This window comes from Oryctolagus cuniculus, chromosome 7, assembly GCF_051225735.1.
Source record: "Oryctolagus cuniculus isolate XC-2025 breed Fujian yellow rabbit chromosome 7, ASM5122573v1, whole genome shotgun sequence".
Lineage (NCBI taxonomy): Eukaryota > Metazoa > Chordata > Mammalia > Lagomorpha > Leporidae > Oryctolagus > Oryctolagus cuniculus.
The window spans coordinates 90,194,659-90,220,794 of record NC_142873.1 but is presented as its reverse complement, the minus strand read 5'-3'; the positions used below and the strand labels follow the sequence as shown (position 1 = coordinate 90,220,794).

General features: G+C 37.2%; 1 protein-coding gene across 50 annotated transcripts in view; it reads left to right on the top strand.

The window, feature by feature from the left end:
• The window catches only part of ADGRL2 (adhesion G protein-coupled receptor L2), a 689,746-nt gene that overhangs the window by 608,766 nt on the left and 54,844 nt on the right, over window positions 1-26,136 (top strand). For all 50 annotated transcript variants that reach the window (XM_089337145.1, XM_089337146.1, XM_070078190.2 and 47 more), the window contains one exon: window positions 23,704-23,813. In XM_089337145.1, the coding sequence (XP_089193271.1) occupies window positions 23,704-23,813 (110 nt within the window). The remainder of the gene's footprint in view (window positions 1-23,703; window positions 23,814-26,136) is intronic.

The following is a 26,136-nucleotide window of genomic DNA, read 5'->3' as shown; positions in this document are numbered from 1 at the left end:
TGGGTAACTAGGTGTCTGAGCATTTTACTAATATGCATGTATTTAAATGATAGCATACCAGATCTGCTTATTTCTGTTTTCATTTACCATTTGAGTACTTTGGCACCTAAGTGTGCTTTATTTTTAGTATGTATCTGCTTTCGCATGTGGTACTAATAATACAGAAATTCAGCTTACAAGCATCCTTTAACAGAAGTTACACTTTGAACAGATAAAGATGCATGTTTAGTAGAGAACAGAAATAAATTTTTATTTCAGATTTTCAGATCAAGGCTTAGTCACTGGCTTTGCTTTGGATTTGACATTTCCTGCTTTCTCCTCAAAACTGCATAAACTAGAGCTCCTGAAATGTAATTCAATAATACTGTATCTACTTAAAGAGAGAACAAATTATAAACCATAACTTGACTTACAAATAGTTATTTTTAGTATGCTGTTCAGTTTCTTATTAGTACTTTTACTATCAGGGAAGTGATACATGTATTTATTGAAGCTTCATAACAATTCTGTTGCTTGAAATATATTATTTATTATTTTAAGAAGTTCCATTACTTAATAAAAACCAAATATGGTTTTGGGTAAAATTGAGACTTTCCTGTTCAAATTATTCTTGAGTCTTATTAATGAGATTTCTGAATAAATAAAATGCCTATTTATTATTTGGTAGAGAAAACATCCTTAGGCATTGGTTTACCTTAGATTCTTATTTTGTTTTCTTTTCCACTTTGTATCTGTTTACTTGTGAAGGAGACAGAGAGCGAGTGTGTGGATGCTCCCTGTCTGATTCACCTCCAGATGCCCACAGTAGTCTAGGGGAGGGCCAAGGCTGAAGCTGAGGATCTGAAAACTCAATCCAGGTCTCCCCACATGAGTGACAGGAAGGATTTCTTGAGCCATCCAGGGTCTACATTAGCAGGAAGCTGGAGTCAGGAGCCGGAGCTGGAAAATGAATCCAGGTGTTCTGATATGGGATTAGGCATCTTAACTGCTCGTCTAAACATCTGCCTCCCCTTATTTTGTTTTCTCACTATCAGTTTAGGAGCAAGATAGCAATTGTGAGTCAGAATCATTCATAATATATTTGTTGACCAAGTTCATTAAATGAAGAATGGAAGATTTGATGTTAATCTGTATAATAACAGCTTAAACTGCCATTTATTATGGTCTCATTAATTTTTCATACACACTGAAATCAGAAACCTAGACCATAATAACAACACAGAAACAAAAAAATAATCACGAATATTGGTATTCTACCTTGTACGTTGTGTAAAGAAAAAGTATTTTTAGTAATTATGTTTCTGATAGCATTTTGCAGATTTTAAAGACCCATCCTTTTTACTTTGCTATGTGTTTTCTCTAAATATATTATAGTTCAGTTGGGCATTTGGCACTTGGGATGCCTGCATCCCATAGCAGAGTGACTGGGTTCAAGGCCCAGCTGTGCTCCTGATTCCAGTGTCTTGCTAATGCACACCCTGGGAGGCAGCAGGTGATGACTCAGGTACCTGTGTCTGTGCCACTCACGTGAGAGACCTAGATGGAGTTCAAGGTTCCTGGCTTCAGCCTGATCCAGCTCTGGCTGTTGTGGGCATGTGGAGAGTGTTCCAGTAGATGGCAAATCTCTGTGTGTCTGGATGTTTTCTGTCTGTCTCCCTTAGAAACAAAATTTTTACATCATGTGATATGTTACAGCAATGTAGTTAGTTTGGCTTCTGTTGTTAGTTGTCCTGTCCTACATTAGTTTTAGATCTGATATATGCCTTTGAAGTATTTTTAAGAAAAATCTGATTTTTTAAGAAGGTTTTATTTATTTGAGAAGCAGAGTTACAGACAGAGAGAGAGAGAGAGAGGTCTTCCATCCACTAGTTCACTTCCCAAATGGCCCAGCTCCAGCAGGAGTCTGGAGCTTCCTTCTTCCCGGTCTCCCATGTCAGTGCAGGGGCCCAAGCACCTGGGCCATCTTCCACTGGTTTCCCAGGCCATTACCAGGGAGCTGGATTGGAAGTGTAGCAGCCAGGACTTGAACTGGTGCCCATATGAGATGCTGGCATCATAGGTGGAGGCTTAACCTACTATGCTATAGCGCCAGCCCCCAAAAATATGATTTTAATATTTGTTTATATCATATAAATTAAGTGTATTTTATAACTAATACCAGTTGCTATTTTGCTAGTGTTTCTTAACATGTCATATTTGATCAAGAAAGATGTGGTTTTAGCAATCCACACACTCTCCATAGCCATGGAAAACAGTGTCAGAAATAGGAGCTGCTGTATTTAAGTTGCCTTGAGTGGCCTTCCATTTGTTTATTCAGAACACAGACCATTGTTGCTGAACTCACCTGTGATTTGTGAAAGTGGTGTCTGCCTCCAACTTGAATTCATGGTAAATCCATGAAACCGGTGACAATCTTCAAAGATCAGAGACCTTTACTCACATGGGCCTCTTTCAGGCATTGGAACCTGTTCACAGGCTCACGTGTTTGCTTGTAAAATGTACAGAATTATGATATTTAAACACTCTTTTATGGTCTTGATTTCATTGTCTGACTTCTCTGTTCAACTTCTCCTCGTTTATGGTGGCTTAGGAGTAGCCAAGAGCCTTTTTGGATCCTGTTAAGTGGAAGTTCAGTTGGTGATAAATTCAGTCTGGGTTTAGTGGGGGAATTTTATGTGGTTTGCAGACATTCATGTACAATTTAGTTATTGCTAGCTATTTTTGTGAAGAAATGGCCTTTAGAAATACTCCTTTTATTCATTATACTTCCTCACACATCATGACATAAATGTGCAAAGCCAGGTGTCATCTTGCAATTTAAATGTATCGTATGGCACCTGAGATAAGTGGGTATCAGAAGAGAAGTAATGTTCATAGCATATAAAAGCTAGTCTGTGAACAATTCTTTCAGTCACTAAATGTGTAACACAGTAAGAGGGCATTTGGCTCTCCTAGATATCTAATCAAAACAGACGTCTAATATGTATTCTTTGGTGGAATATGTGGATTGCACATTCAAGTGGAATACTTGAAATTATAAATGCAGCATACTTTCTCCCTCTTCTGATATGTCTAATTTAATACAGAATTTTGCAGAATGTCAGTGTTTATGAGGCACAGGCTGGAGCCTTACAGGTGACATGCACATGTAGCAATGTAGTTGCATGTTTTATGTATCTGAACCATCAAAAGTTAAAAAAAGAATTGATCAGCCATTCCAGAAGAAAGGCAAATTATGGAGAATAACACTATGAAAGTGTAATGTGAAGAAATAGTCGTAGACCATACAGATTAAAAATAAATTATTAGAAAGGAATACCAGACAGTTAGTTAAAATGTTACTTTAGTTTCCTGGACTTTGTGGTTGTCTGTTGACTTTTAAAAATGTGTTTGTTGTTATATTTTCCCCCCTTAAATAGCTCTTCCCTTTGCTGCCTGATTTTGTAGAAAGTTTTCTGTGGGGAGCAGCTTGGACTAGACTGTTACTGGAATTAAGACTTATTCTATGCACCTGCTCTCCCACAATATGGCGCTGGGAGAGAAGAAAACAGCTTCTACACAGCTGCCTCCAGTTCAACCAATAAACTGTAGGACTTGCTCCTGATTGGAGGAGAGCAGCGTACTCGGCGTGTGGGCAGCCGAGTTGGGATTGGCAGAGGAGGACTATAAAGGAGGAGAGAGACGGCATGCACCAGGAACATCTAAGGGGAACACCTGTGCAGCCCCCGAGAGAGCCGGCCGGCAGAGTGCCGCTCCCCTGCGGAAGTGGGGAATGTGGCCAGGGGGAACCGCCCTTCCACGGAGGTGGAAGGGATAGTAGCCAACCCGGGAAGAACCAGCAGCAAACCCGGGGAGGGCCGAGCAGACGAAAGAACAGCGCAGGGTCCTGTGTCGTTCCTCCACGAAGAGGGGGAGCGACAGTTTTCTATTTTTTTTTAAAGAAGAACCCTTATATTGCACAGGCTTTAGACCCCCACAAAATTTGAATCTACAGCTACCATTTAAATTTGTAAAGTGATTGGCCTGTATTTCTTAGATTGATATATATATCTCAGGGCATTTCCTTATATCTTTTTTTTTTCTTTTTTTTTGGACAGGCAGAGTTAGTGAGAGAGAGAGAGAGACAGAAAGGTTTTCCTTCTGTTGGTTCACCCCCCAATTGGTTCACCCCCAAAATGGCCGCTGTGGCGCTCACACTGTGGCTGGCACGCTGCGCCAATCCGAAGCCTGGAGCCAGATGCTTCCTCCTGGTCTCCCCAACCGGGACTAGAACCTGGGGTGCCGGTGCCACAGGCAAAGGATTAGCCTAGTGAGCCGTGGCGCCAGCCTCCTTATATCTTTTTGCTATCTTCTTTGTATTTCAAAGATTTTATATTTGGGGGAAGAGAGACTAAGAGGTTAAAAATTTAAAAATTCAGGGGGTGGAGCAGGCATTTAGTAGTTAAGCCACTGCTTGGTATGGCTGGGTCTCCACACTGAAGTACCTGGGTGTGACTCCTGGCTCTGCTGCAGTTCCAGCTTCCTTTTTTTTCTTTTTTTTTTTCCCCTAAAGACAGTCTTTTATCTAGGATTCCACCATAGTTGGTAGTGCAGTCAGCAACTTAGGTTCATTTGGTTAGTTGGCTTTTTTTTTTTTTTTTTTAAGATTTATTTATTTACTTGAAATTTAGAGTTACATAGAGAAAGGAGAGGCAGAGAGAGAGAGGTCTTCCATCTGCTGGTTCACTCCCCAATTGGCCTCAACAGCTGGAGCTGTGCCGATCTGGAGCCAGGAGCTTCCTCTGGGTCTCCCATGCAGGTGCAGGGGCCCAAGGACTTGGGCCATCTTCTACTGCTTTCCCAGGCCACAGCAGAGATCTGGATTGGAAGTGGAGCAGCTGGGACCAGAACCAGCGTCCACATGGGATGTCGGCACCGCAGGCGGCGGCTTTACTGCTATACCACAGCGTCGCCCTCGTGCCCTGGCGCCCCCCCCCCCCCCCAAGCTTCCTTCTGATGTACACCCTGGGAGGCAGGGGTAATGACTCAGTGTCGGATCCTTGCCACCCAGATGGGAGACCTGGATTGTGTTCCATTGTTCACTCTTGCTATTGTGGGCATTTGGGGGGTGAACCTTTGTCCCTCTATTTCTCTCTCAAATAAATAGTTACATATTTTTTTTTTTTTTAGAAAAAAGGATTAAGGGATCTTAATTAAGTACATAAGACAACAAAACATTATCCATTCAGTAAAGGTTTTGAGTTGGAATAACCCATTTTCATACTTTATTTTAAATGCTTGATTGAACCTAAAAAACTTTTAAGCTATATGTCAAATGAACAAATTTTAAGATATTATACTAATGGATTCCCTCTACCACTCGCCTGCTACACCCCCTACTCTTCATTTTTGGAAATTTCCCTCATCTGATTATAGCTTTGTGTGTAAAAACTATTGTTTAAGTTACTTTTCTTCAGTAATGATTTCAATAAGATTTATCATGAAAAGATCTTTTGGTAAATTGGTAAATCAAAGCTTCTTTTTCTTATTACTCTTAGAACATGCCTTAACAGTACAGCAAGAGGAGGCAGTACTCTGTATGCTGATTTTTTTACTCTAGGACATTTTATAATTTGGTAATTTTTTTCCCATAAACACAATCATTTTATGTCTTAGTCCTTTTATGTTCTCATCGTTATTTATGGAATTAAGTATATATAATCTAAAAGTGTCTATAAGCAACTTTTGAAATCTTAATTGTGGGTTGTTACTTAAAAATGTAATATAATAAGTGTGTTAGATAATGATCACCACAAATATATTATTTGATAAGTCGATTCAGGGCATTTATATGTACATGGCCATTTATTTCAACCCTTGACGAGTAGACCTTTATTAAGCTGCAATGATTACTGAATATGAAATGTAACTAAGATTATTTTTTATTCAAATATAATTTAAATATTCATCAAAGAGAAGTTATGCTTGAGACTGACAGAGACTATTAACATCAAAAAATATAATTAACTGCATTGGGTATCGTGAAGTAGAGTTAGCCAAATAGCCGAGAGGTCTAATTGCTCTGGAGTTGGAGAAGCAATGGTTTTATTTTATGCTGTAGCTGTGGAATTAATAGTAATGCGGTTTCCTATGTGGGCCAATTAAAAGCTGCCTGTTAAGGTTCATTGCTCTATAGGAGACCCACTGAATATCACTTAGTAAACAGGATTGACATATCAGTGTGTACAAGAAGATAAAATAGAATAAAAGCCGTGAAAATGAGGACGAGTAGTGGAAGAACTGTGTTTGGAAACAGCTGATGAAACCCTTCCCAGGCGTGCTGTTGTAGTGGTCGTGGTGATGCTCCTTCTAGCGTGCGGCACTCTTGCCCCAGCTGCCCAAGCTGTTGCCTGGATGAGCTCACAGCCCAGTCCCTCTGCAGGTCTCCTGCCCTTCTCCTCAAAGGCAGTGCTCCCTCAATGCCAGGGTCCACTGTCTTGCCCTCCTCGTCCTTTTTGCTTAATTTTGGGACCTCCCTGCATGGCTCTCTCCGCTCCAGAGCCACCTTCCTGAAGGTCTTGGTAGGCCTTTTTTACGACTGTGCTGGAGTTCGACTTCTTTTCACGCCACCCAACTCTGCTTCTGTTGTGGCTTCGCTGAGTTCAGGAGGACTTGCAATAAGTCTCTGAGAAGTCTTGCCTCAAATGCCCCTTCAGGTGTGACCTGACCAAGGAACAGTGCTGGTACTAAATACTAAAACCAGGTCCTGTCAGTGGTACTGGTTGCGTATAAGTGCATTTGAGGAATTACAGTTAGATGTAAAAACGAAGCAAAAAAAAAAAAAAAAAAAAGTCCTACTCAGGTCTAAAAATGACTTTTTGCAAACTAAAAGTTTTTCTTTGTTGTCTTCCTTTTTCTTTAATAAAATAATATTCCTACCTTTCTGACTCTATTAAAGCTTTTTTGCTGAATACTAAAAGAAAGCACTCCTGTTTGAACCCAGAAGATTTTGCCTTGCCCAGGCTGTGGAGGTTTTAATGTTGGGCAGACATTCTAATAGCATTTTGACATTAATGAGGTTGCTGAAATGGAAAAGTTTAAGGGTCAAAGATAAGAGCAGTAGCAAGATCTTCTAGTGTTTCTTTTTCTTAATATTAACATATCAAACTCACTTAATAAGTTGAGCATTATTCCTAACATACAACATGTAATATTATATGTAACTACACTACTTTAACTGTTCTGATACGTTTGGCAAACAAAAATAATGCTTAAACTTTGTCAAGTGTAAAATATGCCACCTCAAAACACAGCTTATTAAGATAAGATCATATTTAGTCACAACTTTTCTACCACCTGAAACACCTTAAAATTGCTTAATAGATTTTGATGTGCACAATATGAAAATGTGTATAATGTGCTTTTAATCTACAGTCATGAGATGTTTTTCTAGTCATTCATTATTTAGTGTGCCTACCCTGTTTAGATCTGTGGCATACACGCGCATGTTAGCTTTCAGAAGAGCACGGTGTTTGCCGCTTCACAGCACATGGGCCTGTACTCCCAAGGCCGCACATGGTGTCTGCGATATTTAAAGCATTTGAGTCTAACATTTTATAGTGCCTGATGAACTGAGCCTTTCAGACAAGCTACCAGTGGGAAGTTCATTCATGCTACGGTTATATGGAATGGAAGGCTCTGCCTCCATTGCAGTTTTTAAAAACAAACCATTTATATAATCTGTGTGACTAGGTAAGTTTTAATTTGGTTTTTGTCATATGGTTATGGGACTAGCTTGGCTTCTGAAGGTTATATCTTTGTCTTTTCATTCATTGATTTATGCTACCAAAGGATTAATGAGTTTTATGATGCCCAAGCTAATGTGCCAAATACTTTAAAGGTATTTATAAGCAGCTGCTGAGAATATATTATTTCCAAGAGTGTAGGCTGATGGTTATGGAGTGATAAATTTTAGAATAAGACACAGTGTTACACTCTACATGTGGTTCAGAGTTTCTTAAAATTGTCACTCCTCAGAGATGTTAAAATCTGGCAAAGAGGAGGAGATATGTACAGAAATAACTAAGATACCAAATCTCCCTTATAGTGCAACAGACTTCCAAAAATTGGTAAAGCGAAAGTGGTGAGCATTGGCAGAATGCGCTGTATATTGGGAAAGTACTGGATCGGTCTGTCTGTCCTCACCCTTTCATTTCTTACTGTGTATACCACAGAACATCTGCTTTCTGCTTTCTGCTGCTCAGGCATCATGAATTCTCTTCTTGCATGTAGGCTAAGGAGGAAAGAACAAAGATTGTGTTCTTTCTTTGTCTCAAAACCTTGCAGTGTATCTTAAAAGTTATTTTTGGCTTTATAATGAAAGCACAGAAAATAGCACTAGGATTTGAGACCCTTCATGGTAACTCTGAAACAATAAAGACTTCACTCTCTTTATAGCAAAGAACAGTAATACACAATTGCATATCCATTTATGTTAGTGTTCTTTTGCATAGATACTATTTTAAAGTGCCATGTAGAGTATTACTGTGCTTCCAGAATTGTAGGTATTTCTGTTCCTAGGGTATAGCAACAGTTAATGTGTTCTACCACTTTTTCTAGTACCAGACTCACAGATGGATATAAAATTATCATACCTTCTCTCTGTATCCCCCCCTTCCTTCTTTCCTTCATCCATCCATCTATCCATCCATCCATGTGTTTAAAGATAATTTCTTGCCTTTGTGACTGGGATACAACAAAAGGACACTTCCTTTGATCTGTGCTTTCTAAAAAAGAGCTCTTTGGGTAATAGGCTGGAGACTGAATGCTTATGAGTTGGTGTTCAGTTATCAAGAATGCCATCAGCAATGCCTTGTTGCTTTCTTATCAGCTACTTCCTGCTGTCAGCTTGGCACTTATTTCAATAGAGAAGGATTTGCATCAAATGTAATGCCTTATTATATACAGCTAACATGGGGTTTTTAATTGTGCAAACACATGAGACTCCTGCAGTGGTAGTCAATTTGATAAAAGGATTAGATTATGAATATTTTGTCATGATTAAAGATTAGTTCTGATTTATCAGAAGTAAGCCAGAGAAATTTGTCATGTATTTATCAGTCAGGTTAGACTCCATTAAGTTTGAGTGTTGTACTACAAAGTATCCATCTCTTTATAAGTCTGTTGAACTTGATTATTTATATTCAGATTATGCGTATTAAGGATTATTTTTGACTTGTAAACCTGCTCCACTGCTCAGAAATATCCCTAGAGTTTGTGTTTCCCTGTTTTGGCCTTTATTTTTTTTTTCATCTACAGGATAAATAGTCAAGTAAGTATCTCTACAAAATCTCTGCAGTTTTTTTTACTAATGAAATGACAGCTAATATGTATCATAAGGCATTTTGAATTTACTTTATTAAAAACCTTCCATAAAATACAGAAGAACTAGAATTCCAATTTGGACAGTATTTATTCAGTGAGTACTTCATGCTGAAAACTGGTCTGGGCATTTAGATGAACTAAAATCATCTTAATAGAGGTAGAACCAAGGTCTTAGGGACAGCTAAAAGTCCTTGTATGAGACCTGGTAGAATGAAGTGCCCAGCATCCTAATAAATAAATAATAAAATCATACATAAGAAGCTTATGGTTTCATTCTACAAATGGAACATAGTAGGTAGATTTAGTAACAAGTAAAATGCAAGCTGTGAAAGATTGCTGTGAAGGAATGTGATTAATTACCAAATTAATTATATAGACAGTTACTGCTGTAGGGAAAGGAGAGCGAGAGAAAGATCGTCTGCAGTATTGATAATCAGGGAGGCATGTAATGCTATTTGGCCAGGACAGGTTGTATTGACTCCTGTTTTACCACCTGCTTGGCTGCTGCTTCCTGCCTATGTGTGTGCCTCCCTCAAGTCCAAAAGGAGTTGCTGCACCTCTGCTTGCGTGGAGGGCACCACTGGGAGGAGGAGAGCATAAGTTACTCAGACGAGAAGCCTGATAGCCTTGGCTCTGGCGATTTTCTGCTTCAGAGACTTATGATCCTTAGATGGATCTTCTTATCAAGGAAGAAATAGTTCAAAAAGTATATATAGTAATTTCTGCAAAAGCTCATTTCAGAGAATCCTCAATGAAGTTAGCTCACTGCTATGCTAGCTGTTTTAGATTACACAGATAACAAGGTCCTTAAAATCTACATGGAAAAAGCTGCCCCTGTTGTGATTTCTTTAAAAATTTATTTTCTTGGGGCCAGCTTGTGGTGGCCCCAGTGGTGGTGCAGTGGGTTAAGCCACAGCCTGCAATGTCAGTATCCTGTATGGATGCCTATTCAAGTCCCAGATGCTTTGCTGATGATCCAATTCCTTGATCCAACATGTCTGGGAAAGCAGTGAAAGATGACCCAGTGCTTGGGCTTTGGCCATCCATGTGATAGACCCAGATGGAGCTCTGGGCTCCTGACTTTGACCTGACCCAGATTCTACCATTGCGACCATTTGGGGTGTGAGCCAGCAGATGGAAGTTCTCTGGCTCTCTCTGTAACTCTGCCTTTCAAATACATCCTTTCAATAATTATTTACTTATTTATGTATTTATTAGATAAAAAGACAGAACTCCCATCCACTGGTTTATTCTCCAAATGCCCACCGTGGCCTGGAATTCAATCCAGGTCTCCCACATGGTTGGCAGAAACTCAATCACTTGAGCTATCATCCTTGCCTCCCAGGGCCTGCATTAGCAGGAAACTGGAGTCAGGAGCCAGAGCTAGGTACTGAACACAGGCTTGCTAATGTGGGATACAGGATTCTTAACCCCTAGGTTAACCCTGTTATTATGTCTGCTGTAGAAAACAGTACTGACTTGTACATATGGAGCAGGTGGTACAGTAGAGAACTGCTTAGGAGAGAAAGAGGGGTGTTTCTGAATCAGTGATTCTTCTAGGGTGTAGTTTTGGTGATTAATTCAGAATCTCTGAGCCTTAGTTTCTTACCTGCATTGATGAAGGATTATATCAAATCAGTGATCTTTAAGCAGGGTTTTTTTGGAGAAACACTGAGGTTGCAGGGTGAGTGAACTATAGGAGAAAAGGGCCCAAAGGGAGTATCTGAGGGGTTTGGACCAGAATTGCAGTTGTATAATTCCATGCTCGTTTCCACCGCCATTTCTCATCCACTGAAGTCTAGCAGGTTTTTTAATTTTTATTTTTGAAGGAACAATTTCCTTGACAAAGGTTTGGTTGCTAAAATTTAATACTAATTTGGTTCTATTGTATTTGTTGCTAATATATAGTTTATGCTCAGATTTATTAGCACATAGTTGCTAAAAAGATTGTTTTTGGATGGAAGGGTTATCACATCTATTAGAACAGAATATTTATATGAAAATTTCTTGGGAGTTGAGACATAATCTGACTATGAAGATAAAATCTCAGGAAGTAGATGATAAGGTGAATTTTTCCTGGGTTGGAAGGAAATGACCTAAGGAACCATGAATCAATGGTTCTTGGGGTTTAAAGTGGTATTGTTTAATAAAAAATGATTCATGGCTTTCAGAAAAATAATGTAGCACTTTGTTTTCAGAGTAAGAGTTTTCACTTTGTTGAACATTTGGAGAAACGTAATTCCCTTACCCTCCAACAATAATTTATTAATTCAGTGCATATCATTAGGATATTGCTTACTCATTTTCCATGCTGTTTTATACAGGATATAGTTGTGCACATATCTGCACACTACATCAAGTATCTTACTACCAAAATATTTTAGAAGTTGTATGAGGAAAATAAATTACCTTAAAATAAAAATAACAAAAAGTATAGTTAGTTGAAAATTTTGATGAAGAAATACAGTACTTGAGAGTAGGAAAAAAATTTAAAACTCATTTTGGGTAGTGAATGTTTTCTTGCCTCATACAATATGGAGTCATTTTAATAAAAGAAAAAGTGAAACTTCCTGAGTCAATTATATAGCAAAGAGTCATGCCCTTAATTTTTGCATAGATATATATTTTTTAAAGATTTATTTATTTATTTGAAAGGCAAAGTTAGAGGAGAGACAGAGAGAGAGAGAGAGAGAGAGAGAGAGAGAGAGAGAGAGGTCTTCCATCCGCTGGCTCACTCCTGGCTGCAACGGACTTGGGCCATCTTCTGCTTTCCCAGGCCATAGCACAGAGCTGGATCGGAAGTGGAGTAGCTAGGACTCGAACCGGCGCCCATATGGAATTCCAGCACTGCTGAGGTTTTTACAGCACCGGCCCCATAGATAGAATTTTTGTTTTTTGAAAAGCCATGCTTTCAGAAGTCTGGTGGTATTATTTCTGTACTTTAGTATGATTTATTTAAGAACATTTGTCACCAAGCTCTAATCAAAGCAAGGTCTGAAAAGTGGAAATTCTATTGGCTCTCAATTAGACAAGATGTTTTATATTCAGATGTTTATGATACTGTCTTAATGACGCTCCATCAAACATCCTGGAAGTCAGAAGAAAAATTTTTCTGGCATAATTTTCCTGTTAATCAAAATCATGCCCAAGCCAAGTGAGTAATCTTTAAGGTGAATTGAAAATAGCAACAAAACAAATCTCATTTACTCAATTTTGCCCTCTAAAACTCCTTTTAGTTGCAGGTTCTTTTACATTATTTTCAGCTCTAATCCTCCGAGCGGGTAATTAACGGACCAGAAAAGCCATTTGTGGAAAAGAAGAGCCATAAGGGTGAAAATATTTCTTCACTGAATGATCTTTAAGAAGTAAATAATTACAAACGGAAAAGATTCGGGATGACCAATCTAAATCTGAGGATAATTAGAAGGAGTGGAGTATGGAAATCGAAATGCTTGGCATGTATAACAAGTCTCATATTATAACAAAACTAATTAAATATTTAGAAACCCAAATCCCCTCACAATTTGAAGAAAAATAACCCACGACAAAAGGGTCTGTAACTTTGCAGATAATTAGCAAGGGTTATAGGAAGGAAAAACATCGCAGATTGGCTCCGAGGCTCTGCAAGGTCATGTCTTATTACGCTGTGTCTTTTATATAGTAAGGTAACAAGTTTCTTGCTAATTTAATCTAACTAGGACATCCCATAGCAATTTCCCATTTCCCTTGTTAAAAATGTGATAGTTTCTCCAAGTGCAAACTGTAGTAGGTTAACATTTTTATAAATAATTGCTCTTAATTGATACAGGTTTGAAAATTTCTTTGAATTAAAAGCAGACATCTTAAACCTGGACACAGAAGCAATATTTTTTAAGCATTTCAAACTTTTATAGTTTTTATCTCCACCTCAATTATCTGATTATTTTCATTAAATAGTAAGACCTGATGACGCTGTGTGAAAGAAAGTCTCAGTGGCATGCTTTGCAAATAAATACTTCTTATTTTACTAATAAAAGCAAGTACATTTATGTTGAATGTGCATTTCTGCAAACAAGAGGTTTTGTACTGGATTAATAGGCTCTGAGTGAGTCAAGGCTACTTTGCATTAAACTGACCCCAAGGTCCAGTAAAACTGCAAGGAATTTCAGAGATCTTTAAGACACAAAAAGCTGTTCTTACCATATCACTGCCATTTCAAAATGCTTATTTTAGTAATTAATGTGGAATTTTTGAGGAAATTTTTTGGAGTTTCTAAGATGCAAATCAACTAAAATATTAAAATACGCATACCTTGCCGTTGTTATAAAATTCCTGGCACAGTGTTTTATTTAGATGCAAAATGGTTATGGAGGGTATCATTTTTAAATTCTTCCTCTTTTCAACATCTGAAAAAGAGAATACAACTTTCTAGAACTTTGAATTTACACAAGCCTTTTTTTTTTTTTTTTTTTTTTTTGACTTGTCATAGGTTAACTGGTTTTTTGCTTTTTCTTTCTACTCTCTTTTTTGGCTATTTCTCTTACATCATGCTGTATTCCTTTTCAGTCAAACTGATTTATGTTTTATTTAAATTAGTTGGACTTTTTTTTTTTACAATTTAAAAGATTTAATCAGTTGCAATTTGTTTAAAAGTAGGATTGTATTAAAAACTTTTGAAAGCACCAGTCTATATGAATATTGAATATAAATTATAGTGTTTATTTTTTCAAGGTATGTGTTTATGAATGTATCATTATGTAAGTAGATTATATTAGATTATGGTACAGTAGAAACTTCAGTAATTTCAAAACACTTGAATACAGTTTTCTATAATGTATGGATTATAATATCCTAACATTGCTAAATAACTACTATATGATGGTTTAAAATCTTCTAAACTACCCAACTTTTTAAACAAATTAGGAGAACATGGTTATGTGACAAATGAGAGCATTACTATATAACACCTCTTTTTTGCCATATTAATTACGCACCATTTAGCTTCCTAATGTTATGTTTACCTAGCAATTAGTTAAGCTCACAAATCATCATTAATAAATATTTAAAGAAAGCAAGACCAGCTTTCCTTAGCTCTACAGAATAAACCTTTACATGGTAAAAAAAAATCATTATGAAATTAAAAGTTAAAACAAAGGTTTGATTTAACATTTGTCTGTTTAGCTCTTGCATGTGTGAGGATGATTGTAACCCTGTCTGTTGGAGCATAACATCATTGTCGCTCTCAATTCCTGCAATTACTTTGTGTAGATCTGTTTGCTTTGGAGCTTACCTATTCAGATTTTAAGATCATCTGCTGTGTGTAGAAAAATTGCTCTAAATATGGAATAAAAAATACAAGTGTTCTAGAGGCTAGACTACTAGGTCATTTGTAATGTTGGTGAATGGAGAAGTGTTTCAAAGCACAAGGATCCTTTTCTCCTTTCTCCTTTTAAATAGATGAGCTATCTCGTAAGTGTTTTATTATTGGCTTTCATGATACAAAACTATATCCAAATTGACAGAGTTCTCTGAAATTCATCTGTAGCCAGTTGAAGCCGAATTAGATGTATGATGTGTATTTTTTATTAACCATGTTTATTTATGAGCAGAAATAGCCAGGTTAACCATTCATCATTATTTCATTCATTTAGAAACACTTTCTGAATTCTTATTAGGTGCCAGGCATATGATCATCTCCAGGAAAAATTTATGATTTCTGTTTTCTTTGTTTTCTCTTTAATCTTTTTTCCTTCCTTTTGTGGTGAGGGTCTGACGTTTTTTTAACTTGTACACTTGAACAGAATAAAATTTACTTGTTGGGATACCTTCTGTTTTTATCTAATAATCAAGGCTCAAGAATGACTATCCTTCCTATTCTATTCAGTTGTAAATGTTCTGTTCATTTAGAATATATAGTTCACCTGCTCATATGATAGACCCTCTTTAGGATACTCATATGAATGTTCCGTTTATACTTGGCATTTTTAAATGGGATATAACTGAAGATGCCCTGGCACCTTCCAAGCATGTATTTCATCTCCAAAAACTGAACACCTATAATTAAGGCAGAATATAACTTTGGAGGAAAAACAATAGACCTATTATTGCTGGTATTTTGTAACAAGTTCAAAAGGAAAAACAGTCACAAAAAGAAGTAAATCATTGAAGCAGTCTTCATTGAACATAAAAAAAAAAAGAATTGGACTAAGCCTAGAAGATTATTTCAGATTTAAACAAACTTGAATTTTTAGTTCTGTTATAGTTTACCAAGCTTCTCTGTTGAATGCTGTAGTATTTCTTCAGTCAGTGGATTTTGCATTTTTAATCTTCCATAGAACTATGGTGAATAATGGCCCCTGGCAGGAGATAATGAAATTTTCTTAATTTATATTTTCGAGTAGAAGCTTCAATTGAAAATGGCATCCTATGGCCTGGAGACATAGCTCTAGTGTAAGTTTCAGGGCAGCTACAATAATAATGCTGTGCCATTGGTGACGGGGAATGATGGGACAGTGAAGAAGTAATTTAAGCAAGAAAAGGAAATGCACCGAAGCTTTATTGTAGCATATCTAATGATCTGCTGAAGATTCCCAATGGTTTTTGGAGCATGACTGGAGAAACTAATGTTATCTTGCCAAAACAGAAGCCCCCTGCTTAATCAGCAGAACAAGACTATTGATTAAAACACCTCTCACAATAGATTACACATGGAATCTCATCTCCATACTTTGCACTTGGTAAAGTGTAATAATGAGCATAAGATAATCAAAAGAGGAGTAAAAACAATTTGTTGGGCATTGTATAATTCAAGATTAGAGTTGGAATGGAAAAAAATTTATGTGAATAGTTGGGCCTGTTTTTAAAGCCATACACAGGCAAAAACATGTGCAGCACAGAAACAACTCTGGAAGAGTAAAAGATCTGATTTCAGGTTTTCAGATCTGTCCATCTTATGTTAGAGATATTGTTACTGCTGATGTTTTCGTTGGCGCTCATTTTTGTTGGGGTTTGGTCAGGCATTATTCTGAGATTGTCTGCATTTTTTCATTTAACTGTACCAACAGCCCTCAAAGAAGATACTGCATTTCAACAGATGAGAAAGCTAAGGTTGAAAAGTTTAATACATTGCTTTTGCAGTCAAAATTAAAGTAAGCTGCTAAGCTGGATCTTTAAAGAGCAATTCTTTTTGATTGTAAAAGTCTGACTTTTTAAACACTAATCACTAATCTTCCCAATTAGCAAATGACTTTGCTTCTGAACAGGGTTGAACAATATGCTGTATTGTTTTCCAATACAATTTATTCTCAGATTACAGGTAATGTGCACCCTGGGTCTTCTTTCCCTTACAGTTTTAAAAGGTTAAGGAAAAGGAACATATTAATAGCTTGTTTGCATAAATGTTTTATTAGTAATGAAGCACTGTGTCCCAAATGTGGAAAATAATGTTTCTTCAAAATCTATTAATCTGGGCATGACATTTTCCAAATAATTTCTGTATACTAGTATGCAAGCTAGCAATAATATACTTTTATAAAATCTTATGTATCAATTACACATTTTCTTGAGAACATTCCAATTTTTGCTAATCAGATATATTGGTATTTGCTCATATACAGGTAGTAAGTTAATAAGCTGTTACTCTCCAAAATTATTTATCTGTTTACTTTTTCTTCAGTTGTAGAGATGAACATTTCTTTAAAAGATTCATTAATGTATTTGAAAGGCAGAGATACATAGAGAGAAAGAGAGAGAGAGCTTCCATCTGCTGGTTCACTCTCCAAATGGCCACAACTTCCAGAGCTAGGCCATCCAAAGCCAGGAGCTTCTTCCAGATCTCCCATGTGGGTACAAGGGCCCAAGTTCTTGGGCCATCTTCCTCTGCTTTTCCAGGCACATTAGCAGGGAGCTGGATTGAAAGTGGAGCAGCTGGGACTCAAACGGGCACCCATACGGAATGCCGGTACTGCTGGTAGAGGTTTAGCCTTCTACAGCACCGTGCTGGCCCCCGAGATGAACATTTGACTTCCTTCCTGGAAAGACTCCCATCACCCATACCCCACTCCCATCCTCACGTTTTAAGTTAGAAAAAGTATAGGAGTGAGTTTTATAATGTTTAAATTCCAGTGTTTTGCCCCCATTTGAACAGGTTTATGTCCTTTATCTAAAGCAGGATTTAGGATTTTTCTTTGTTGTGGTTGATGGGTTTTATGAATAAGATGTAAGTTTTATGAACATTAATGTTAGAAATAATACTTTATTCTGATATTTGGACAGATAATGTTTTAAAAGCATTTGTTACTATTCTTTAATAGAGGAACAAATCTTTAATATGGTAGTCGGAAAGTTGTAACCCAAAATCATATTGAAATAGCATATAGGCCGGCGCCGCAGCTCACTAGGCTAATCCTCCGCCTTGCGGCGCCGGCACACCGGGTTCTAGTCCCGGTCGGAGCGCCGGATTCTGTCCCGGTTGCCCCTCTTCCAGGCCAGCTCTCTGCTGTGGCCAGGGAGTGCAGTGGAGGATGGCCCAAGTGCTTGGGCCCTGCGCCCCATGGGAGACCAGGAGAAGTACCTGGCTCCTGCCATCGGATCAGCGCGGTGCGCTGGCCGCAGCGCACTGGCCACGGCGGCCATTGGAGGGTGAACCAACGGCAAAGGAAGACCTTTCTCTCTGTCTCTCTCTCTCACTGTCCACTCTGCCTATCCAAAAAAAAAAAAAAAAAAAGCATATAAATGATACTTTATGTTTTTGTTAGGTTGTTGAAAAATAATGATTATGCCTTTGTCTTTACATGCCAAATTTGAAGAGTTTAGAAATGCAATTGAAATATTAAAAATTGTTGTATTTAGAATTGGAGATTGGAGACCAAGTGCTTATGTACTTTTATGTTTATTTTCTAGATAGTATTAAATCATGAATTATACCCCACACATTGCTTAGACATTATTTGCAAGGTCTACTGAGTTCTCTCTGAAAACAACTATATTGATGCCATCCTTTGAGTCACTTTTGAAATTTATTTTAATTAATAGGCCAAAGAAAAATAAACAGTGGTTACAGTGGTTCATATTTTGTTGTTTTTGATGACATTCTGCTTCTAAGGAAAGTAGTGTTTTTAAAGATTGTCAAAATTTTACTTCCAGATTTATTCAGTATTACATTTTCCTTAAGTAGTAAATGTTTATGAAAATAACGCTACCTTATTTGTTAAAAATGTGTTTTATGCAATTTACACTTGTACTTATTTAGACTCCCCTTAGCATAAATTGATAGTCAAAATTAGAGCAATTAAACCTCTTGATTTCTGCACTTAAATTTAGCCAAGAAGACAATGTTAGCATTGTAAACTATTACTTCTTGCATCAATCGAACTCATCACTTATTTTGTATTTCACTTACATTTTGTTCATCTTATGGAGAAAAAGATTGTGCTTCTTTGTGTACTTATTTCTCACTAAAGTATCTGTACCTATCTTGTTTTAGCCCAGTGATTCCCAGATGTAGAGCTCTTTTCACCTGAGAGGGCTCTGTGTCTGCCTCAGAGGGTCTGAATCTGCTCATTTCAGATGGGGCCTGTCTGCATTTCTAGCTGGTTTCCACATGGTGCTAGTGCTAATGGCCTCAGAAACACATTTTGAAAAGCATTGTTTTACAAATCCTCACTCCTCTGTTCTTGTTTATAAATATAATATAGAATAAGGCCAGTTATTTGAAAGTTGAAGTGTTTAAAATATTTCTAGTATCTTTCTCTTCATGGACAATAATTGTAGCTTCTTTAAATCTTTTCTGAGGTTCTACCTATTTTGAAAACCCTTTTTTTTTCCCTTCTGTCTTATTCTCATTTATACTCAATTTTTATGTTTAACATTTAGGAAAGGTGTAGGTTATTAGCATAGCAAATACAGATCTGTGTGGTGTTATGAAAACATGTTGATATTTTCATGTTAAGACAATGATACCTTTACTGGTAAAGACATCTTTTCTTGTGGGGGAGGAGAGGAGGGACATTCCAGGAACTGAGCCCACCTCTGAGAATATGAACTACTGATCCAGTGCCTTTCCTTTCTTGGCTTAAGCATGCCCTTTTATTTTCATTAGAATGAAAACTTGAAGCTGAACCCTTAGTGGGAATTAACTTTGCTTCTGTGGCTAAGTAATTACTTTCCCTTTACTGATCTTTTTAAATGATAGCAATTTACAGTTTAACAGTCTTACCAACAGCTTCTTCATTAACGCATTTTCAGATTTTTCTTGGTGTTACAGCTCATGTCGGATTTTTCTGTTCCCCTTGTGTCTCACATTTACTCTGATTAGAAACTTTAAAGGCAGCTTGCTTCATTCATAAAGGAATATATACGTAGTGTCTGTCTGTCTCTCCCACCACTTCTCTATTTTTGTTTAAAGGATTTATATTTTATTTATTTGAAAGGCAGAGAGGGAGAGAAAGGAAGAGAAATGTTCCATTTTGGCTCACTCTCCAAATGGCTGCCATGACTGCGGCTGGGCCAGAGCAAAGCTTGGAGCCAGGAACTCTGTCTGGATCTCCCAAGTGGGTGAGGGGACCCAAGAAATTGGGTTGTCTTCCGCTGCTTTCCCAGGTGTATTGGCAGGGAGCTGGATTTGCAGTCGGTACAGTTAGTACTCCTGTAAGGCAAATGGGATGCCATGCTGACCTCACAAGTGGTGTCTTAACCTGCTGTGCCACAATGCTGGTCCCTAGTATATATTTTTATTTCCATAAGTTGGTCCTCTAAAAGTTTAGGTTCATTTCCAAGAGAAAAGATACTTGTATCCTAAGCTCTGATTTTCTTATAATTTTTCAAATGGCTTCATTTTCTAGCTGAGCTGTTACTGTTTTAGTACCAAAATTCCAATTTTTCTCAGATTAATTTTCTTGCATTTCTGAAATAAATTTATGAATGTAAAATGAATATTTTTGATGTTTTTGGATGCCATACATCTCAGAAAGCTACATAATTGTACTTGTAGGAAGGCCGTCATGACTCCTTACTTGCAGTTTTACCTAAGGTTATAGATATAACATTAACATTTTGCTGTCTTGAAGTGAATGCTTTGTGCAATGGGATTATTTAAAGAAATAAAAATTATATGTTCATAGGAACTATCGTAACTGCCTTTGACATTATTTGAACTTGTAATTATGGTCAGATGATGAATGCAAAGTTGAAGTTGTTCAGTAAATGTAAATAGTGGGGCTGGAGCTGTGTTATAGTAGATAAAGCCGCCGCCTGCAGGACTGGCATCCCATATGTGCGCCAGTTCTAGTCCCAGCTGCTCCTCTTTTGATTCAGCTCTCTGCTATGGCCTAGGAAAGCAGTAGATGGCCCAAGTTCTTGGGCCCCTGCCCCCACGTAGGAGACCTGGAGGAAGCTCCTGGCTCTTAGCTTCGGATCGGTGCAGCTCCAGCTGTTGCAGCCAATTGGGGAGTGAAACTGTGGATGGAAGACCTCTTTCTTTCTGCCTCTCCTTCTTTCTCAGTGTAACTCTGACTTTCAAATAAATATATAAATCTTTTAAAAAAAGCAAATAACAAAATGGACACTTACTTTTCATTTTATGGTGTTGGTCCTCATTCAAACAAAGAGTGTAAATGGGAGCAGAACTAATAATCTTTGTAGACATTTTGTAAAACATCCTGTGACATTGAGAAATAGAAAGATTTCTGTTCTCAGATTAAAGTCAGAGTTACTCTACTCATCCAAAAGAAAAGTTGGGTTATTAGTCTTAACGTGTAGTCTTTGTTTGGGAAAAATCATATAAAGTCCCCAGTCCTTTGAGGAACTTCCTGCTCCATCTTGGTCCAAAGTCCTTCACATTCTGTTCCATAGTTTGATGATATGAGAAGGGAAGGGTGAGTGAAAGTTTTCCACAAGTAGAATTTTATTTCATGGGATTTCTTTAATATATGTATTTTAAAAGCATTTGAGGGACTGGCAGTGTGACATAGTAGGTTAAGCCTCTGCCTGTGGTGCCAGCATCCCATATGGGCACTGGTTCCAAGCCCCGACTACTCCACTTCTGATCCAGCTCTCTGCCAATGGTCTTGGGAAAGCAGTAGAAGATTGCCCCAAGTGCCTGGGCCTCCGCACTGATGTGGGAGATCCAGATGAAGCTCCTGGCTTCTGATTTCTATTCTGCCCAGCTCCAGCCTTTGCTGCTGTTTGAGGAGTGAACCAGCAGGTGGAAGACCTCTCTCTGTCTCTCCCTATGTAACTCTGCCTCTCAAATAAATAAATCTTCAAACAGAAAAGCACTTGAAACATAGCAGAATGTTGTTGAGTGATTATAAAACTTGTACTGAGGGAGTATATCAAAGGGTGTATAACACACAGGAGTTTATATTTCTTAGTTTCTGAGAGATGTCAGTGTGAGATAAAGGGAGGATCACTGTAGGTATGAATAAACTCGAAGAAAGAAATAAAAAGGATTTTAGTTTTGATGGGGGGGGGCAGGTTAGTGATTGAGGATTCCTGGGAGATCAGTAAACTAGAAAAGCAGTGAAGTGAGGTCTCTATTAATGCAAAATTTAAGAAAGATGAAACATCAAAGTTACATTTCTATGTTAGTTGGAAAGTTAGAGATTGACCTAATGAGAAATTTTAAGTTGACTTGCTATTTTAAATTTTTGGATATGAGGCTGGCATTGTGGTATAGTGGGTAAAACCTCCACCTGCAATGTTGGCATCCCATATGGGATGCCAAATGGGCACCAGTTCGAACCCTGCTTGCTCCATTTCTGATCTAGCTTCCTCCTAATGGCCTAGGAAAAGCAGCAGAAGATGACCCAAATACTTGGGTTCCTGCTACCCACATGGGAGACCTAGAAGAAGCTCCTGGCTCCTGGCTTTGACCTGGTCCACCTTGGCCAGTGCAGCCATCTGGGGAGTGAGCCAGTAGATGGAAGATCTCTCTGTCTATCCCTCTTTCTCTATGTAACTCTTTGAAATAAATAAATATTTTCTTAAAAATAAAATTTTTGGATAGAAAATCAATTCTGTGGTTCATTTTAAAATTATACATGTATATCTTAAAATGAGTGAACCCAGAATAATGAGAAGAAAATATGATGTAGAAAACATGGTGTCATTTGTATTATCCACATTCTTGAAAAAATGTAGTCTATGGTGTGTTTCTAAAAAGTAAATACCATGGAAAGCCAAGACACTGTGGCAATTAAAATGACCTACATGAAGGATCTCTGAGTGAGATCCCAATGGAAACAAGGGGCCATAAAAGAAGGAGGTACTTTCCTCTGAAGGGAGGAGAGAACGTCCTCTTTGCTCATGGCCCTGTCTAAATACTGACGGAGTTTCTGGATGCAAAAGGCTTCCATAGCCATGGCAGCTCATGACAGGAACCTCCAGTAATCACATAAATATGAGTGTCAGTTGTTAAATCAACAATAGAGTCGTGCACTTACTCCCCATGTAGGACCTCTGCCCTTAATGAGTTGTACTATGAGAATTAACAGGCAAACTGTTGAAATCTTTACTTAGTATAGAGTTGGTCTTCTGTATATAAAGATAATTAAAAATGAATCTTAAAAGAAGAATGGAATGGGAGAGGGAGTAGGAGGTGAGACAGGAGTAGGGGTGGGAGGGTAGGTGTGAGGGGAAGAACTGCTAAATTCCTAAAGCTGTACTTACGAAATTTATATTTGTTTAATAAAAGCTTTCTAAAAAAATAAATGCCATACTGTATTATAGACCTGTGATAAAGGTTATCATTAGTTTAATATTTGCAATTAATAGTACTTATAATTCGTTTAATATTTAAGACTCATTTGAAGCTCCCTGTAGTATATTTTGAATGACAGAATTCACCTATTTAATCCCATATAAATTTTCAGCCTCTGCCATTCTTGCAAAATAATCAACCTAGGTTTTGAGTTCAGGTGGTACCAAAATACATGACTTAAGATATCTACCTGACCCCTTTTAATGTGATTCTCTTTCTGCTGTCTTTAATTGGTTGTACAAACAGCTGGGCTACTTTTTCAAAATTCTTTATGGTTCTCTTTTATCATTCAGTTATTTTAAGTACTCCAGAATATCTGATACTCAAATTGTTTAATAAATGTATTATTTTTATATATAATGCTGTTCCGCTTGCCTTGCCTTCTTAATGTATAATAGTGATGTGACCTGTGTTACAGAGTTATGACAACATAAAGAAAATATGACTTTTATAACGATTTAATAATGTAGAGCAACCAAAGTGCAGTTGAATTTTTTTGTATTATGCTTCTACTTTCTTGAGGAAAGTATGAAACAGTTTCCTGTTATATACTTTAAAAATAAATGAATAATGTTATACAAGTGACTTGTTGTGTTTTCCAGGTGCAACAATCGAACACAGTGTATAGTAGTTACTGGGTCAGATGTATTTCCTGATCCATGTCCTGGAACATACAAATACCTTGAAGTCCAGTATGAATGTGTTCCTTACAGTAAGTATAAAGTTTATATTTTTCACTTCCTGCAGCATTCCTCGTTGATGCTGAAAGACTACACATGTGAAAGAAGCATATGTTTATGGCCTACAAAACCATTATGCATGCAGAGCACTAACAGACTCAGGCCTCCAATTAGCTTCATGAAGTGTGGAAGGAAGCCATAGTGTGATGCTGGCCAAGTGTCTGTCTGTGTTCTTAAGTGTTTGGCTTTTAAGGCTAGTGTTTTTCCAGAAAACAAACTTGAATTAGCTATTCAATAGGGCAGATAGAAATCTGTACTTTTGCCCAATACCAGTTGCTGACAAATTGGTTTGGCTCACAGTTTTCTAAAGAAGGAATTGACTTCAGTTCTAATCGTGAGCTACTTGAATGGCTACCTGCTGTTGTGGTAACTTTAGTGCCTGGTAAAAGCTACCGTTGCAGTAACTGAGGCAAGTGCTTCCCTTTTTGTTGCATTATTCTTAAGGAGTATTTCTCCAAGATTCAGTCGTGAACTCTTAATGCCAAATAAGACGGAAATATGAAACAAAACCTTGCATATATTTGTTTTTAATTTTGTAACACCACTTTTTAAGATCCTTCAAAGGGCATTCTAAAATCTAATTAATAATTTAGTAGCTGGGCTTCTGCTAATACTCTATTTCTATGTAGCTGTCCTTCCAGTCTCAGAATTCAGACTTATAAATTGTATGCTGTACTTTAAGTAGAAAGAAAAATACATTTTAAACTGTTTCAGAGTTTGAGTATTTTAACAAGTTTTCATCAGCTAGTTTGATAGTTATTGTCTTTATTTTTTAATTGAAAAAAATTGTTACATCATATTAGTCAATAGGCATTTGAATTAAAAAGTTCTAGCAGCAATTTTACTGGTTTGTGACAGTTTTTATACATTTCCCCCGGAAAGAAATTGGATTCACTAAGTAACAAATTTCAAACACCAGTTCATTAGTTCTTGCAGATTCATCAGTGCAAACTATCAGTATTTCTAAAAGCAAACAGCCAAATTCGGATAGGCGGGCTATGTTCAATGTGCTCGTGATACATCTTTACACTGAAGGCACTCTGTATCTCCTCTCTGCCAGTTTTGATAAATTGGCTTTTTGTGTTATCAGTTAAAGGCCAAACACAGATTATCTTTTCTTTTCATCCCTGCTCTGTGTTCCTGTGTTCCTGTGAAATGGATGCTTTTTTATGTTTTCAGTATTTTCTATACCATTTGTAGGATTGGAAGCCTACTGAGAGCACTGATCGTTATATCATTTCTCCTGTGTGTAGTGTTGGTGGCTTTTGTAATCATTCTCCTTGCCACTAGAGGAACACTGTATTCTTTTGAGCTAACCAAAATTTTGTTCCACGGAGTCGCTTTCACTTGAATGCAGCGTGGTTTCTGTCCTCAAATTAGAGAAGGAATACAGCATCCATTCCCAAACAATGGAATCAGTCAGAGCTGCCAAGAATTGTCTTTCTGGAGCCAGTTCCTGTAACCTAGTCTATAGACCAAGAACAGTGTTAAGCAAATATTATTTTCAGACTCTTAAGTTATTTCTTGCGCTGTTTAAGAAAGGAAAATGTGGATATCTTCTGGAACGTCTAACTTTCAAAATTTTACTTTTCCAGTTCTCCAGAAGTATTGTACATTGTGCACTAAACTTGCAAATAGCCAAACTCAGAGAAGTATTTGTTCTTTCTGGTTTTTGTCCTTTAAAACAAACAAAAAAGCAGCCCAGTAATTAATTTGCTGTTACCTTTCTAGATGTTTGCACGAGGCAGAAATAAGTCTCTGGCTTTTTTGTAAAACTCCTCACTAAAGAATAGAAGTAATTATAATTCCTATATACCGTACAGTAGTGACACACTATAAATTACCTGATTTCAGCTAATACAAGAATTAATTGCAAAAGATCTTTTTATATTAATCTTAGTTGAACTGTGTGTTTCCTTATCTCTTTTCCTCATTTTCCTCTTCTTTTATTTCTTTTGCTTTTGCCCATTATATCCATTACACTTGCTTTTAGTTTAAGCTTCTAGATTTCACCTCCCTTTTACTTCAAAATGATATTGTACTTTGTAGCACTTACATATCCCTCTTATACTTTACTTGATAAAAATTGTCACCATCAGATAACATTTATTATTTCTTACCACTTGACTCTCATAGCAAATCCTCCAGATTATATATGTCTCCCAAATTGTTTCATCCTATAAATAAAAGTTTCAGAAATATTCATGACCTCTGAAATTTTTATAATGAATTTATTCAACAGAGAACATTAGAAATGTTGTTACTTGGTTTAGTTCAATGTGTTTATAAACAGTC